Source organism: Oncorhynchus masou, chromosome 31 (genome assembly GCF_036934945.1).
Source record: "Oncorhynchus masou masou isolate Uvic2021 chromosome 31, UVic_Omas_1.1, whole genome shotgun sequence".
Lineage (NCBI taxonomy): Eukaryota > Metazoa > Chordata > Actinopteri > Salmoniformes > Salmonidae > Oncorhynchus > Oncorhynchus masou.
The window spans coordinates 51,809,974-51,826,614 of record NC_088242.1 but is presented as its reverse complement, the minus strand read 5'-3'; the positions used below and the strand labels follow the sequence as shown (position 1 = coordinate 51,826,614).

At 41.6% G+C, this 16,641-nt stretch overlaps 1 protein-coding gene across 1 annotated transcript; it reads left to right on the top strand.

Moving 5' to 3' along the window:
* The first annotated feature begins 6,501 nt into the window (after window positions 1-6,501).
* acte1 (actin, epsilon 1) lies at window positions 6,502-12,622 on the top strand. The gene is made up of 8 exons (XM_064951301.1): window positions 6,502-6,558; window positions 7,388-7,539; window positions 8,965-9,204; window positions 10,558-10,642; window positions 10,831-10,992; window positions 11,341-11,532; window positions 11,929-12,110; window positions 12,334-12,622. Exons 2-8 carry the CDS (start codon window positions 7,411-7,413, stop codon window positions 12,475-12,477), a joined length of 1,134 nt encoding a protein of 377 aa, XP_064807373.1. The 5' UTR covers window positions 6,502-6,558; window positions 7,388-7,410; the 3' UTR covers window positions 12,478-12,622.
* Window positions 12,623-16,641: the final 4,019 nt, after the last annotated feature.

The window sequence follows — 16,641 nt, the reverse complement described above, 5'->3', positions numbered from 1 at the left end:
CCCAAGCTGAAGAGAAGCCCCCCCCCCCACACACACACACACAATAAGTAAGACCGACTAATAATGATCGGCTGGTAACCCCTCTATCACACGACACTAATTGATAGCTTTAGGCAGGGAGAGGAAGGCCATCATTTCCACCCCTAAATGAATAACAATTCTCAGGATTCCTACTGTAGATATTATATGATTTATGGACATGATATTCCTTCGGCAATGTTGTGAATGAGCGTTAGGTCCCTTTGATCTAATTTAGCTTAATGAGCTTGCAGTGAGTTAACGGCTCTCATGATAATCATCTTATTGGATTACTGGACCTGCCTGGTCTTTACTGTAACATCGGTGTCTCTGAGTGGTGGCCCTGGGACCCATGGCATACTCATGCTTTTCCAGTATGCTCACTAGGAGGTAAAGATATATAGAGTACAATGTGGAAATACATAAAGTATAACAGATTAAGACATGTATTTGAGAATGGTCATGTGCACCCTTGCACCTTTTGGATGTTACACAACATGCTAATACAATGTTGCATTGCATAGAATCCCCTCAAATTATCCTACAGTATACAGCTTCGCAGAGATGTCAACACAGACGATACCATGTAAGGAAGGGCCCACTCACCCATCAAAGAATCCGTACACAATCAATTCGGTCTTCTCATCTTTGTAAGGTCACCAGTCTAAAGGTGAAAGTTCAGCCTATAAGATGTAACCTATAGGTTTGTCACACCCTGACCGTAGAGAGCCTTTTAATGTCTCTATTTGGTTTGGTCAGGGTGTGATTTGGGGTGGGCCTTCTAGGTTTCGTTTTCTATGATTTTGTGGTTCTATGTTTTGGCCGGGTATGGTTCTCAATCAGGGACACCTGTCTATCGTTGTCTCTGATTGGGAACCATACTTAGGTAGCCCTTTTCCCCTCCTTTCTGTGTGGGAAGTTGACTTTGTTTACGGCACATAGCCTTTAGTGGCATGGTTTGTTTTGTAGTGTTTATTGTTTTGTTCGGCGTCTTTTCTAATAAAAAGAATATGTATGCTCACCACGCTTCACCTTGGTCCTCTTCATTCAACGGCCGTGACAAGGTTTCTCTCACTGTCTCCCATAAAGTTACGTAATGGAGGTTATATTTAAACAACAAGAGGTATGTCAGTGTGCACTGCATGTTGACCAATGATGTATTTGTATTTCTGGTCTTGACTGGTTTTAAACCACACTGTATTGTGAGTCTCTCTGGTTGTCTTTACACTAAATCAGCATTTCTGAGTAATTGATTCATGATGATTGACAAGTTTTCTGTGGCATTGTGTCCATACGTTTGGTCCATACAACTATGTATCAGATCCAAAAGCCCATCCCAATTCCAAACACCATTGCAGTCTATCTGGTCTGATGCCAGAAGAAAAAAAACTCCCAACATTTTCCAAGGGAAACCATTCACCATTGTGCTTTGACCAAGTACAGGTAACATCCTAAATAAAGGAAACACTTGAACTTTGGATACAAAGTATATTAGAAGCAGGTGTAGTTGCTGAGTTAATTATGCAATTAATATCCCATCATGCTTTGGGTCATGTATAAAAATGCCCAGTTGCCCATTATTTTGGCTACAGTGGCTAGAAGAAGATATCTCAGTGACTTTGAAAGAGGTGTTTAAAGGGTGTGTGTGTCTCAGTCACAAGATCTCAACCCAATTGAACACTTATGGGAGATTCTGCAGTGGTGCCTGAGACAGCATTTTCCACCACCATGAACAAAACACCAAATAAGGAAAATTCTCATGGAACAATGGTATGCATCCCTCCAATAGAGTTCCAGAAACTTGTAGGATCTATGCCAAAGAGCATTGAATCTGTTCTAGTGGCTCGTGGTGGCCCAAGGCCCTATTAAGACACTATGTTTCCTTTATTTTGGAAGTTACCTGTAGATTTGAATTCATTTTCAAATTCCAATAACGAAGGCAGTCAACACAGGCTACTCTAATGCTCAGTGCTCATACCACTAAGCTGTTCCTATCCCAGGAAACCATTTGAGGAAATAATGGCAGTGCTATTTCTAGTGGGAGGGAATGCTGACTATGAGGGGCTGGCGGTGGTACAAGTTGGACTTTGGTCACATGATCTCATGGCAATAGGACTCTACAAGAGGAATCCTCATTAAACAATAGGCTACTGTGCGCGTTTGTGTGTATTTTGTCTACCAAAGAGACGCTAGTAGTTACTGTTTTAGAGAACCAGCTGAATGCTGTAGTAAAGATCCAGCAAAATGAAGGACCAGGTCCTGTGTTCAGGGAAAAGTCAGGGCCCAGATATAACTCCTACAGGAGGGGACAGGAGAGCAAAATGAAGGACCAGGTCCTGTGTTCAGGGAAAAGTCAGGGCCCAGATATAACTCCTACAGGAGGGGACAGAAGAGCAAAATGAAGGACCAGGTCCTGTGTTCAGGGAAAAGTCAGGGCCCCAGATATAACTCCTACAGGAGGGGACAGGAGAGCAAAATGTGGCCAGGTGTCACCCTCTAATGTAAGAGGTCAAGGCTTTATGTACTTAAGTAGCAACGCGCATGCCCCGTCCACCTGAGGAGCTTTCTTTTTTCCCCAGCCATCTATTTCCTGTGTCTTGAGGGGTGCAAAATCCACTTGTCACTCAAATCTCGCTGGATTGATTGGTTTCATTTGACTCCTGCGACTCTTTCGTACTCTTGCTTTTTGTGCCTGTCGTTTTTTTTTTCTGATAGCGTTACGCCCGCGGAAATGTTTGTAATGGCCTGTCAAACACACCCCGGTAATGGCTGGAAAAAGTTATCATTTGATACAGTTGTAATGTTTACAAATTAGACGCACTGAAATTTTAAAAGGAACTTCCAAAAAGGAACACTCGGATTATAGCGGTCTTATGTCGCAAACAATGTGTAGATAGGTGTGATCTCGAGCCAAGCGTGTTGATTTTTAAACTGAGGGTACCCTGCTGTCGACTTATGCAACAGAACGTGACAACAGTAATTATTGAGGCAATCAAGACAGTGCAGGTCGTTTTTGTGGTTGCAGCCCTGCTCCACCCCTTTACGTTAATGTTTCCATATATGCAAATATTATATTTTTGTGTATTTATGCAAATTAGGAACATATAGTTTTCTTTATTTTAACACGAAATATCAAATAAACCGGAAGCTCATACACAGGGGGTCCAAAAAGGCAACCGTACAGGCAGGGAAAAGGCTAGTAACATCATCCGGGAGATCAGGCAAGAGGTTGATAACAGGAAATCCGATAGGCTAAAGTACAGGCAGAGAATAGGCAAAAGGCATTGTTAGTGAGGCAGGCAGAAACTATCATACACTGAAGGATTACATTGCAGGAAACACAGCACTCTGAATATTTTTATTAATTTCACCTTTATTTAACCAGGAAAGCTAGTTGAGAACAAGTTCTCATTAACCCTGCGACCTGGCCAAGATAAAGCAAAGCAGTGCGACACAAACAACACAGAGTTAAACATGGAATAAACAAGCGTACAGTCAATAACACAATAGAAAAAAATATATATTTACAGTGTGTGCAAATGGTGTGAGGAGGTATGGCAATAAATAGGCCATAGTAGCGAAGTAATTACAATTTAGTAAATTAACACTGGAGTGATAGATGAGCAGATGGTGATGTGCAAGGAGAAATACTGGTATGCAAAAGAACATAAAATTAAATAAAAACAAAATGGGGATGAGGTAGGTAGATTGGTGGGCTATTTACAGATGGGCTGTGTACAGCTGCAGCGATCGGTTAGCTGCTCAGATAGCTGATGTTTAAAGTTAGTGCAGGAAATATAAGTCTCCAGAAGTGTCACAATACATCACAACGATGGGGTGCAAAGAACTGAACTAAATAGTGTGTGATAATGACATACAGGTGTGTGAACAGGTGATCATAATTCAGGTGATTGGGATCTGGACAGTGAGCTGCGTTCAGCAGATCTACGTGTTTGAGATTTTGAGTTGGAAGCAGACGTTACAGTGCTATAACGAATTCAATACCTGATGGATTTTTTTATTTTTATCAAAAGGTTTGGAGTATCTTCCTCCATTGTCTAACTGTTGCATTTATTAGAATTGCTTTTCAAACCTTTTAACAATGTTGATGACCATTGCTAGAGTAAGTAAGTCATAAAAGAGGTTCCACACCATGCCTGGTCAACCTGACTGAAGTAAAACAATGGTGATTGCAGCAGTCAGTCTATTTTACGAGGCTAACAACCTCGGGGTCAAAATCGAATGGTCTAATCTAATGTTAGAACTTGGGCTGCTGGTGTCAGTGGTGTGTCCAGGGGGTGACACCCCCTGAAATCTGATTGGCCACCCCAGTGGCCCCCACAGAAATTCTGAGATCTGATAGGTCGTCTCTGAATATATTGATAATTTTGACAACAAGACTCAATCTTACCGGAGAAAACATCTGAGCGAGGAAACGGCTCCCTTCTATCTTAGTATGTGTAGCCCATGTATCCGATGTTGTCTGGACAAAAAGAGTAGGACATGTCATATTCTTTTTGGCAAGACAGCCGGTTGCAAGATTCAGCCGGTTGCAAATTGAAGTAACATTTATTATGAATAATTTTCTATGTATATTTTTTCACTGTTAGGCATCAATGAATAGACACCACTTTGTAGACTGAATGTCATTAAACATTTGGTGTTTGTAGTAGATCCCTTTCCATTCAAATGGCAGGTGCACAGTGCACCGTTCGGATGCTGGACTTATTTTGGAGTAGACAAACTTACTTTTTGAACTGATTTGTTTGACAATCAGATGAAAACATCATGACCAGTGGTGTTCACCACACATTAAAATGTAATACATTTTTACAATTAAATTCCATGACTTTAGGCGGTCCCGTAAATGTTGAGGGATAAGTTGTACTCTGGATGTCACTTTCAAGTGAATTTACTGCTGTATGCTAATACCCTTACATAAAATCCTGACCTTGAATGCAAACACTAACAAGACTTTTGGAATTGATTTATTTGAACAAGCAAATGTACCTCAGCTAAGCATTTAATGTGTTGAATCATCCAGTTAATTTGTGCCAGCTGTACAGTAAAAACAGGCCAGTAATGTAAAGTAAACTACAGCAAGGAAGTATCTGAGGCTATAAGATAGCCAAGGACAGAGTTAAAAGAAGGGTATTAGCCCAATGCTCCATAAGCTCACATAACCACCTCCTCTCTTCTGCCACATCTGGCTGCCCAAAACACTGATACAAGTAAACCTAATGTGTAACTACCTTGGCTGGATCACATTCTAAAATAACATGACCTTACTATCCTAACTGCAATCTAATTGTATGAACCTTCTATGCTAGCTGATTAGTGTGTGCGTGTGGCTCAATGTGCTTGACTTATACTTATCCTTCAATACCCTTTTTCTACTTAAACCTGTTCCTTAAACGTCCTACTATTACTTCATCTGAATAGTATTTTCCCACGTTCTCCATGTCTCTGTGGGTGGAGCAGTGTGCCTAGTCTGGCAATAGAGAATCTAATCTGAATATTGTCTTCTCGTCAGTAATTGAATGGCCACTGGGGAGCACCTTGGGGGATGTTTCTATAAACCACACCATTCAAACAATCACTTGCTTTTTTGGTCGTCCCCTTCTGAACCACTTCCTCAGGTATGTGGTTATCAATGGGACTGGGTAACCAGGTTACACTGTGGTCAGTGAGGCCAGTCTGCTGTGTTCTACCACTGTGTAAAGACTTACTAAATTGACAGGCCATGAGGACAATCCTTTTACTGTATGAACATCAGGGTTGGGATCAATTCCATTTCAATTTAGTCAACTTTGGAAGTAAACTGAAATTCCCTCATCGACTTGACTGAATTGAATAAACTTAATTGAAATGGATTTATCCCAACCCTGAGGGACATTCTCTGGTTATTGAACACTGACCAGACTAGAGATTGACTTTTTGGTTTGGTGAAGACTGTCCTAAATTTCTATTGGTGAAAACAGTCTTGTGTATGACTATTGTCCACTCCCATTCAGGGTGAGGCTCTGAAACTTCCTTTGAAGGCCTGCTAGTGGTCCACAGAGGCTTTGGTTGTCATTTTTCATGGCATGCCCTGATTGGCTGGCTGTAACGCTGTGTCTGAACGTCAGTCAGATAGACAAGGGGCCATGTCTCCATTATGACTGATGCACCGGACTTTATTTATAGTGACCTCCAACATGCCTTTCTCTGCGAACGCATCATCAACCTGTCTTCCAGTCCTCCAACAATAGACCACGGTGCCACCTCCCAGCTATAAATTAGCCAAATGAGACTCTTGAGCGTGCGTGTGTGCGTGCATGTGTGTGACAACCGTAGTGGGATAGGGCAACTCTACCTTTCAGTTCCGCATTGGTTTGTAAGGGTGACATGTCTCCTAAAAAGGCCCGAGGTCTTGAAGGTATGTGATGGCGTGGGTCCTGTGTACTCCTATTTAAATTCAGAGAGCAGGTGAGCCAGGCGCACTCTCCTCTCTCTGTCTCAAGGGACTGTAACACACCGTCTCCTGTCCAGCTCTCCAGGGTAAGTCATTCTCCTGCACACATGCAATTCTCATGAACCTGTTTTGATGGGATTCTGTTATTATCATAATCATTTATCATTCAGTAATACATTCACATTTTAGTCATTTAGACGACGCTCTTCTTTTATCCAGAGCGACTTCCAATCTGTGCATTATCACTGCATTTCCTGTACATTACCATGTATATGTAAGATACAGTACATTCAACTGTAACATACAGTATGTAACAGACCTGAGTGGACAAGAGAAAAGAGCGATGACTGAAGCAACATTTCTCACTGATAAATGTGTAAAATTAGAGCGATGTATGAATCCACATTTCTACCCGATAAACGTCTAAGACTAAATAGCAAATACATTTTTATGTTGCTTTGAGTTCATGATTACACATAATAAAAAAGTTGATACAAAATGCAATACAGATCCCTGCTTTAAGATTCTTAAAACTGCTATTGTGCTTTAAAGTCTGGGATTAGGACCACTACAGGAATACGTTTAAGCACTTAGAGCAATCAAAATGTAGCACTGTCCTCTGTTGTGTGCATTACAATTATAAACAGTAAGTCAGTCAATTAATTTGTTAGTCAAACAAAAAGTGAGTTATGGAGCTAGCATGGCATATATGAACAAACAACAAGAAGAGACTAGACAGACATACAGTGCTACAGAATAAGCTCACAGTGTGAATGGCAGCAACTGTTAATGCAGTAACACTTCATTTTGCTATGGCCATATGCCATGTGTGAAACACATTGCGCTCTGACATACTTGACTTACTGGTGACAACTGGTGTATTGTGTGTGTGTATGTGTGTGCGTGTGCGTGTAGGCCCACAGTAACCGGACTCAACCATGTGTGACGAGGAAGAGACAACAGCCTTGGTATGCGACAACGGCTCAGGACTGGTGAAGGCTGGCTTCGCCGGTGACGATGCCCCCAGGGCAGTGTTCCCCTCCATTGTGGGGCGCCCCCGTCATCAGGTGAGACATCACTCCCTCCCCCCCATTTTACCTCTTCATGTCATTCACAGGGTCAGTCCTGAAGTTGAGCTGCAACACTATTGTTAGTTGGTCATTGCTCCTACAGCAGGGATCATCAACAATTAGACTCAGCCGTGGGCCGATTATTTCTGGAGAGTAGTCAGGGGGGCCGGAACATAATTACAAATTATTCGTAGTATGCAAATTGATCGCAAGAAGCTCAAACAGATATAATGTTTGACTAAAACATAATAATTTCATTGCTTACGTTTGTATACGATCCGTTTCTCTCTATTATTGGTGGGAATACTTGGGAACGGATTTCTTAAATTATACCGAACAAAAATATAAACACAACATGCAACAAGTTCAATGATTTTTAATGAGTTACAGTTCATATAAGGAAATCAGTCATATTAAAATAAATTCATTAGTCCCCAATCTATGGATCTCCCAGGGTGGGCGCACCTGGGAGAGCATAGGCCCACCCATTCAGGAGCTAGTTTCACCCAATCAGAATGACCTTTTCCCTTACTAATGGGCATTATTATAGACAGAACTACTCCTCAGTTTCATCTGCTGGTCTCAGAAAATCCAGCAGGTGAAGAAGCCAAATATGGAGGTCCTGGGCCAGCATAGTTACATGTTGTCTGCGGTTGTGAGGCCGGTTGGACATACTGTCAAATTCTCTAAATGACATTCCTGCAGTCAGCATGCCAATTGCACACTCTTCAAAACTTGAGACATCTGTGGCATTGTGTGGTGTGACAGAACTGCGCATTTTATTGACCCCAGCTCAAGGTGCACCTGTGTAATGATCATGCTGTTTAATCAGCTTCTTGATATGCCACACCTGTCAGGTGGATGGATTATCTTGGCAAAGGAGAAATGCTCACTAACATGAACGTAAACCAATTTGTGCACAAAATTGGAAAGAAATAAGCTTTTTGTACATTTTGTACATTTTTTGTACCTTTTATTTCAGCTCATGAAAAATACTTTATATGTTGCGTTTATTTTTGATCGGGAATAAAATCACTTGGAGCTGATTTCCTGGTGTTTTTACATGATCTTTTGTCCATCAATAAAAATTCCACACGGCTTCAAGATCTGTTTATGCTCTTACCAACTACATTGCTATCAATGTCAAGCCAAACATGGCATGACAATGAGTGACAAGTAGTTTAATGATAGCACAAACAGACTGGAAATCAGACTAGAGTTTGAGCCAGTTTCATGGAAAAAGATGAAGTCTAGTCCCGGAATAAAAGGCACTTTCAATGGAGATTCTCCATTGAGCATGTTTTTTTTAGCTAAGTAGTTTTAATCTGGGTCTGGGAAAACAGACCCTAAATGTGTGTCATTTGTAGCTCTATGTACCTTCTGTTCATGTGAATAACACATGCCTGTCTGTCTCTTCCCCAGGGGGTGATGGTGGGTATGGGTCAGAAAGACTCCTATGTTGGAGACGAGGCCCAGAGCAAGAGAGGTATCCTGACCCTCAAGTACCCCATTGAGCACGGCATCATAACTAACTGGGACGACATGGAGAAGATCTGGCATCATACCTTCTACAATGAGCTTCGTGTGGCACCTGAGGAGCACCCTGTCCTGCTCACTGAGGCCCCACTCAACCCCAAGGCCAACAGAGAGAAGATGACCCAGGTGGGCCCTAATACCTTAAACCCAAACACTTGGCCATCAGTCTTATGATATAGTTTAATGAGAAATATCCCACTGGGCAAAAACTGGTTGAATCAACATTGTTTCCACGTCATTTCAACTAAAAAATATATATGATGACGTTGAGTCAATGTGGAAAACTGATTGGATTTGCAAAAGGTAATCAACGTAAGGGCATGTTGTATTTTTCTTACCCAGCTTTTATCCTAAATCCAGTTACAAGGTAAAATGTGTTGTTGAATTCACCTTAGTTGACAATTATACAACGGGTGGGTCTAATCCTGAATGCTGATTGATTAAAACCAGATTCCAGCCGATGTCTAGTTGCCACCAGCTAAATCTATGATGTTAAAATGCCTATTTACTCTGTTCCATCTGACTGCGCAATCCACTGTCTCATCAGCCCAGCCAGGCAAATTATAAACTTCATCTCCATTATAAAAAGTATCTAGATTTTGTTTTCAAAAGTGGAGATTTGTATAAACCTTGCTGTCTGTCTCTCTGACATTTGCAACATTTGTTTCAATATTCAAATTCGATCACCTGCTGTCCCATAGTAATGTAATAAATCGGGACGAGACAGCCAGGCAGGCAGCGTTTTTCAGCCAGTCTAAATAATGAATCAGCTGCCACCAATTTTATGGATATATATATATATACAACAACAAAAATGTCAATTGAAAAAAGGTACAACGTAACGCAGTCTTTCCAGATTAAGTTTGAAGTGATTGTGTTACTGTAGCTGTGTTGTTGGCTAGGTCCTCTGAACAACAGTGTCCTGACGAGTGTGCACATGTGCTATGCCAGGAAAAAATGCACCTCATTAGCTCATTGTCATAGATGTTTCTAAATAAATGTCACTAGAAAACAGCTTAAACAAACGCAAATGCAGCTACTTTGCTGTTATTCTGGCTGCACTTTTTGATGTGACTAAGTTAGCTGTTGTTGGCTAGCTAGCAAGCAAGGTATAAGAGCATTGCCAGGCAGTATAGCAATGAAACACTTAGAACAAACATCTGGGTCGTATTCATAGATACTGAAGAAAAAGACCGAAGCGTCTTTAGCAACACTAGACTTTGTGTCGGTACTACGTCTTGTGGAAGGATGAAATGCTATGAAGAAATTCCATTTATTGAAAATATGTCAATTACTATTTGAATACGTTGGTAACCCGTTGAATAAAAGTGATAATGCCCTCAAAGCCGGTGTTTGGCACGGTATATGTCCTCCAAACACCGGTTTCTCTGGCATTATCAATTAGACAATGAACTGACTGACGCCTGTGCCTTGTGGGACATTTCTCGGTGACTCATGGTGACTCCTCCATTACTGCAGATCATGTTTGAGACCTTCAACGTGCCAGCTATGTATGTGGCCATCCAGGCTGTGCTGTCCCTGTACGCCTCTGGCCGTACCACAGGTGAGCATGCGCCTCATAACACTGATCCACCCAAAAATGGATGACAGTAAAAAGTTACCTACAGTACAGCGAGTGCACCACACGTTAGTACATGTAGCACCATTGGGAATCAAACCCACAACCCTGGCATTGACCACCGTGATGCTCGTTGGTGTGTCTGTACTAATGTGTCTGTGTGACCTGTGCAGGTATTGTGCTGGACGCTGGCGATGGTGTGACCCACAACGTGCCCGTATATGAGGGTTATGCCTTGCCCCATGCCATCATGAGACTGGACTTGGCTGGCAGAGACCTGACTGACTACCTGATGAAGATCCTCACTGAGAGAGGCTACTCTTTCGTGACCACCGGTACTGATAGAATATCAATGTAGAACTATATACATTTGAATATAAGTATTTGACTTATTTTTCACTACATTTGAATATTCATGTAGCCTTTCACCTAGTTAACATGTAGCGTTAATGACACCTGTTTAGTTCAACTGAACCTTGCCACTGTTGGTTGCTCATAAACTTACAGTGCCTTCTATTGGCAAAATAGAGTAACTGCAGCCATTTATTGTACTGTTAGCTGAGGAGTCTGTTCAAAGTTGTCAATATTGACACACACCGTAGGTTTGATTTCCCTAAATGTAACAGTTGTTACCTTGTTTGTCTATTGTGGTGGGTAACAGACTATTTTATCCATCCCAACAGCTGAGAGAGAGATTGTGCGTGACATCAAGGAGAAGCTGTGCTACGTGGCTCTGGACTTTGAGAATGAGATGGCCACCGCTGCCTCCTCCTCCTCTCTGGAGAAGTCCTATGAGTTGCCCGACGGTCAGGTCATTACCATCGGTAACGAGAGGTTCCGTTGCCCAGAAACCCTCTTCCAGCCCTCCTTCATTGGTCAGTATCGAAATCCTTGCACCTACACAATGTTCTATAACCTGGACTTAGATCAGTTTTGTGTTGTCTCACCAACTCCTGCCATTGTAAAGACAACGCAAACAGATCTGGGTCCAGGCTAGATCTAAGTAATGTAGAAAATATTATGCAGGATAGCAGGAAGAAAAGTAGTCCATATTATGTAACCAAATGCTTTATTCATTAAGGATATACCCTATGTATCATCATTTACATGATGCTTATGAACTAAGTATAAGCTTGGGGTTCTCCTCTCTTTTCCCATAGGGCCTCACTACACATGACAAGACTCAGAATCCAACGTTTCTATTTCTCTATTGTCTTGCATGGAGTTCAACAGAATGTGGGTGTAAAGACTGTAATTTGTTATCCCCATAGGCATGGAGTCCGCTGGTATCCATGAGACCACATACAACGGCATCATGAAGTGCGACATTGACATCCGTAAGGACCTGTACGCCAACAATGTCTTGTCCGGCGGCACCACCATGTACCCAGGTATCGGTGACCGCATGCAGAAGGAAATCACAGCCCTGGCCCCCAGCACAATGAAGATCAAGGTATGGAGAATTCTCTATAATAATGGACAATCGACCTAACCACACCACCAACACAATTACTGAGAGAAAGTATGCAAAAGTGAAGTACCTCAAAGTACTTTGAGGATGAAGTACTTTGTGGGTCTCAAAGTACCTTTGGTGCAGCAAGGCTGGTTAGGATAGACACGACTTTGTATAGACAACATTTGACTCTGCCCTAACCACTGACTGTCGCTCCCTGTAGATGATTGCCCCCCCTGAGCGTAAATACTCTGTCTGGATCGGCGGCTCCATCCTGGCCTCCCTGTCCACCTTCCAGGCCATGTGGATCAGCAAAGACGAGTATGAGGAGGCCGGACCATCAATCGTCCACAGGAAGTGCTTCTAAATTCTCTCTCCAACTGTCAACTGTCCCCTAAATATTTGCTCTCTGTCTATTCTCATGTGTCTCTAATCCCCACAAATAACCCATTGTAATTGTTTACTATTTGTGCAACGTTCCCAAAGACAATCTGTATTATGAGCCATCAGACGATCAGGATATTGCTAAATAAATAAATTCTGACTTTTGACTTCCCTGTGCAGTTGCCTAATAACAGAACAGAACCTCATAACAGAACATAAAGGAATTATCACAGGACTATTTTGCATAAAAAAAATATTGTTTACATTTCCCACAATTACATGTATGGTGACAAATTGTGACTAGATACAACAGCATTGAGCATAACATAATTTTCATTCCACTGATAAGATATTCTGGGGTATGCTTTACACATATCCTGTTGAAAGTCCTGTCAAAAAAACAAACAAAAAATGCTCTGTCAAACTTATTATCTGAGTGGACTCCATACATTTACATTAGGACAACACATAAAATGGAGTGGTTTGGTTTGACGAAGATTCGGTGTACCGTTGAAATGTACTGTAATGTGACAAGACACCCACTGGATGGCGGTGAAGTCATGCAACACAACCGTTCAGTAAGCTCTTTGGCGTCCTATGTGGATTGTTTGCATACTATATGATGACAAACACCGTCAAAGGGGTTCCAGGCAACAGATATAGCAACAGACAGAGAAGATTTGTTCACCAGGACTATACAGTAGGTTAGATTTGGAGCCCAACAAATGTAGCAGCAGTGTGGACATACATGCACTGTGGTCTATCCTCGGAACATGAGAAGAAAACAGGCCAGCACAATCTAGGACAGAGTCTGTATGTACCATAAATTGTTTTTTTAACGACATCCTGGAGCTACATGTTATTTCCTGCCAATTAAAGGGAACACAATTAGGGATTGTCATTCGATATCTTTTGACTGTTTGAGTACTCGCATCATTTTTATTAGAGTACTTGAGTACTATAAAATAAACGTTTTACCAAGGCCAGCCCTGGGGATAACAAAATATGTGCACATTTATCTACAGGACCAGTCAAAAGTTTGGATACACCTACTCATTCAAGGGTTTTTCTTTATTTTCACAATTTTCTACATTGTAGAATAATAGTTAAGACAAACTATGAAATAACACATTTGGAATCACGTAGTTACCAAAAAAGTGTTAAAAAAAATCTAAATATATTTTAGATTCTTCACAAAGTAGCCACCCGTTGCCTTGATGACAGCTTTGCACACTCTTGGCATTCTCTCAACCAGCTTCATGAGGTAGTCACCTGGAATGCATTTCAATTAACAGGTGTGCCTTGTTAAAAGTCCATTTGTGGAATTTCTTCCATTTTTTAATGCGTTTGAGCCAATCAGTTGTGTACCAAGGTAGGGTTGGTATACAGAAGATAGCTCTCTATTTGGTAAAATACCAAGTCCATATTATGGCAAGAACAGCTCAAATAATGTGATGTGCATCTCGTGTCTGGAACAGTTACTCTCAAAGAGTGGTCATTTTAAACAGGGCTCAATTTGGTGAGTTGAAAGACAATTTTTTCAGGGTTACAAACCAAACATCTGTCTTCGTTTCGATATACAGACGTTCTATTTCGTTTATTCTGCCTGTTCTTTGGAATTTTCAAAATGGATTAACAATTCCACATTGAACACTGCATGGTGATGGCCACAACATCTGTTTGATGAGTAGGCCTTATGCTTCATGATTCTGATGAAAACACGCTCTTTGTCTCTCTCAAACTAATGTTTCTGAAGAAGATTACGCAGTTTCAAAGCAAATTTTGCTAAATTCCACACATTTTATATAGGGCAAATATTTGTTTTGCTGTTTTAAAGATAATTTCTTGCAATTCTACACATTTTTCCATGTCTTATTTGTGTTTACATGAAACTAGGAGTCGGCTCCGGACCATGGTCCGCCAGTTGAGTATGGGGAAGATAACCAATTCTAAATGGCACTAGCAGTTCGCAAAATAGCCTAAGCTGAATATACACAGGACGCAATTATTCCCAAAACTGCAGCTCATTGTTGGAACACATATTCTCCTACTTCCATCAACCAGATAAAACTGTCATCATTTGGCAATGAATGTAGCTTGTATATCCCATCAGTTAGATTTTATAGTCATTCCTGTAGACCTAAAGGGAGCTTGTGTGTGCACTCGGCACATGTGTGGAGGAAGCGGTCGGAACGTAATGGAGTGAATGTGACATGGAGGGGAAAGGGAATTTAGGGAGAAGAACTGTGTGGATAACACAGTGCCACCGATGCGGCCCGCTACCAAGGACTGTGGGCTCTCCTTCTCCGTGGACGACGTGAGTCAGACATTTAAGCGTGTTAACCCTCGCAAGGCTGCCGGCCCAGATGGCATCCCTAGCTGCGTCCTCAGAACATGCGCAGCCCAGCTGGCTGAAGTGTTAACGGACATATTCTCTTCCAATCCCAGTCTGCTGTCCCCACATGCTTCAAGATGGCCAACATTGTTCCTGTACCCAAGAAAGCAAAGGTAACTGAACTAAATGACTATAGCCCCGTTGCACTCACTTCTGTCATCATGAAGTGCTTTGAGAGACTTGTCAAGGATCATATCACCTCTACATTACCTGACACCCTAGACCCACTCCAATTTGCTTACCACCACAATAAATCCACAGACGATGCAATCGCCATCGCTCTGCACACTGCCCTATCCCATCTGGACAAGAGGAATACCTATGTAAGAATGCTGTTCATTGACTATAGCTCAGCATTCAACACCATAGTACCCTCCAAGCTCATCATTAAGCTCGAGGCCCTGGGTCTGAACCCCGCCCTGTGCAATTGGGTCCTGGACTTCCTGACGGGCCGCCCCCAGGTGATGAAGGTAGGAAACAACACCTCCACTTTGCTGATCCGCAACACTTGGGCCCCACAAGGATGCGTGCTCAGCCCCCTCCTGTACTCCCTGTTCACCCATGACTGTGTAGCCATGCACACCTCCAACTCAATCATCAAGTTTGCAGATGACACAACAGTAGTCGGCCTGATTACCAACAATGATGAGACATCCTACAAGGGTGAGGTGAGTGCCCTGGGAGTATGGTGCCAGGAAAATAACCTCTCACTCAACATCAACAAAACAAAGGAGCTTATTGTGGACTTCAGGAAACAACAGAGGGAGTACCCCCCTATCCACATCAACGGGACTGCAGTGGAGAAGGTGTGTAATTGTTGTGAAATTGTTGGAGATAGAAACACAAGCATTTCGCTACAACCGCAATAACATCTGCCCAACACGTGTATGTGACCAATAACATTTTATTTGCTGCTTTTAATTGTTGTACTCTGCAAATGCACAAATAGAACACTAGAGTCAAAGCAAATTTACATTGTCTTCAAGACAATATATCCTTTCCAATAGTTTAACAGTATTGGAAAAAAATGTGATCTGTGGTTCAAGATCGTTCAATTACTTGAGTACTCAATTACTCATGCCCATCCCTTGTTCCCAAAACACAAAAAATGTCCAGTTGTACAAATGATTATGCAATGTTTACTTTAGGGTACAAAAAACATTCATGGCATCTACCAAGAGGGGCCCTTATTTGTGAGGAATTGGAAAACCTCCCTGGTATTTTACAGAGATGTGTAGTCATTCAAAAATCATGTTTTAACACTATTATTGCATAAAGAGTGAGTCCATGCAACTTACCACAGTATGTGATAGTATTGTTAAGCAAATGTTTACTCCTAAACTTTTTTAGGCTTGCCATAACTAAGGGGTTGTATACTTATTGACTCAAGACATTTCAGCATTTCATTTTTAATTAATAAGTGAACATTTCTAAAAACATCATTCCACTTTGACATATTGTGTAGATCTGTGTCACATCGCAATTTAATCCATGTTTAAATTGGAACACAACAAAGGGTGTGAATAATTCCTGAAGGCACAGTATAATTAATTGGTTATTACTATGGAATTACCATGTCAATTTTTTGGGGGGGGTAAATATCTGTTCATTTTTGTATAGAATGTGCTTCTGTACCCTAATATCTCTAGACAAACCCATTCCATTTTTATAGATGCGTGTGGTAGACAAGAGCCACAATATCGTGAGAATGGAAAAGACTGACAAAGGATCCAGAACCCGTAGAAGGATGGG

Bases quoted from the DNA above. Each gene is read 5' to 3' on its own strand.
- acte1 (XM_064951301.1), top strand. From the start codon at position 7,411: ATGTGTGACGAGGAAGAGACAACAGCCTTGGTATGCGACAACGGCTCA. The intron at 10,993-11,340 runs GTACTGATAGAA...CCATCCCAACAG, and splicing joins CTACTCTTTCGTGACCACCG to CTGAGAGAGAGATTGTGCGT. The intron at 11,533-11,928 runs GTCAGTATCGAA...TTATCCCCATAG, and splicing joins CTTCCAGCCCTCCTTCATTG to GCATGGAGTCCGCTGGTATC.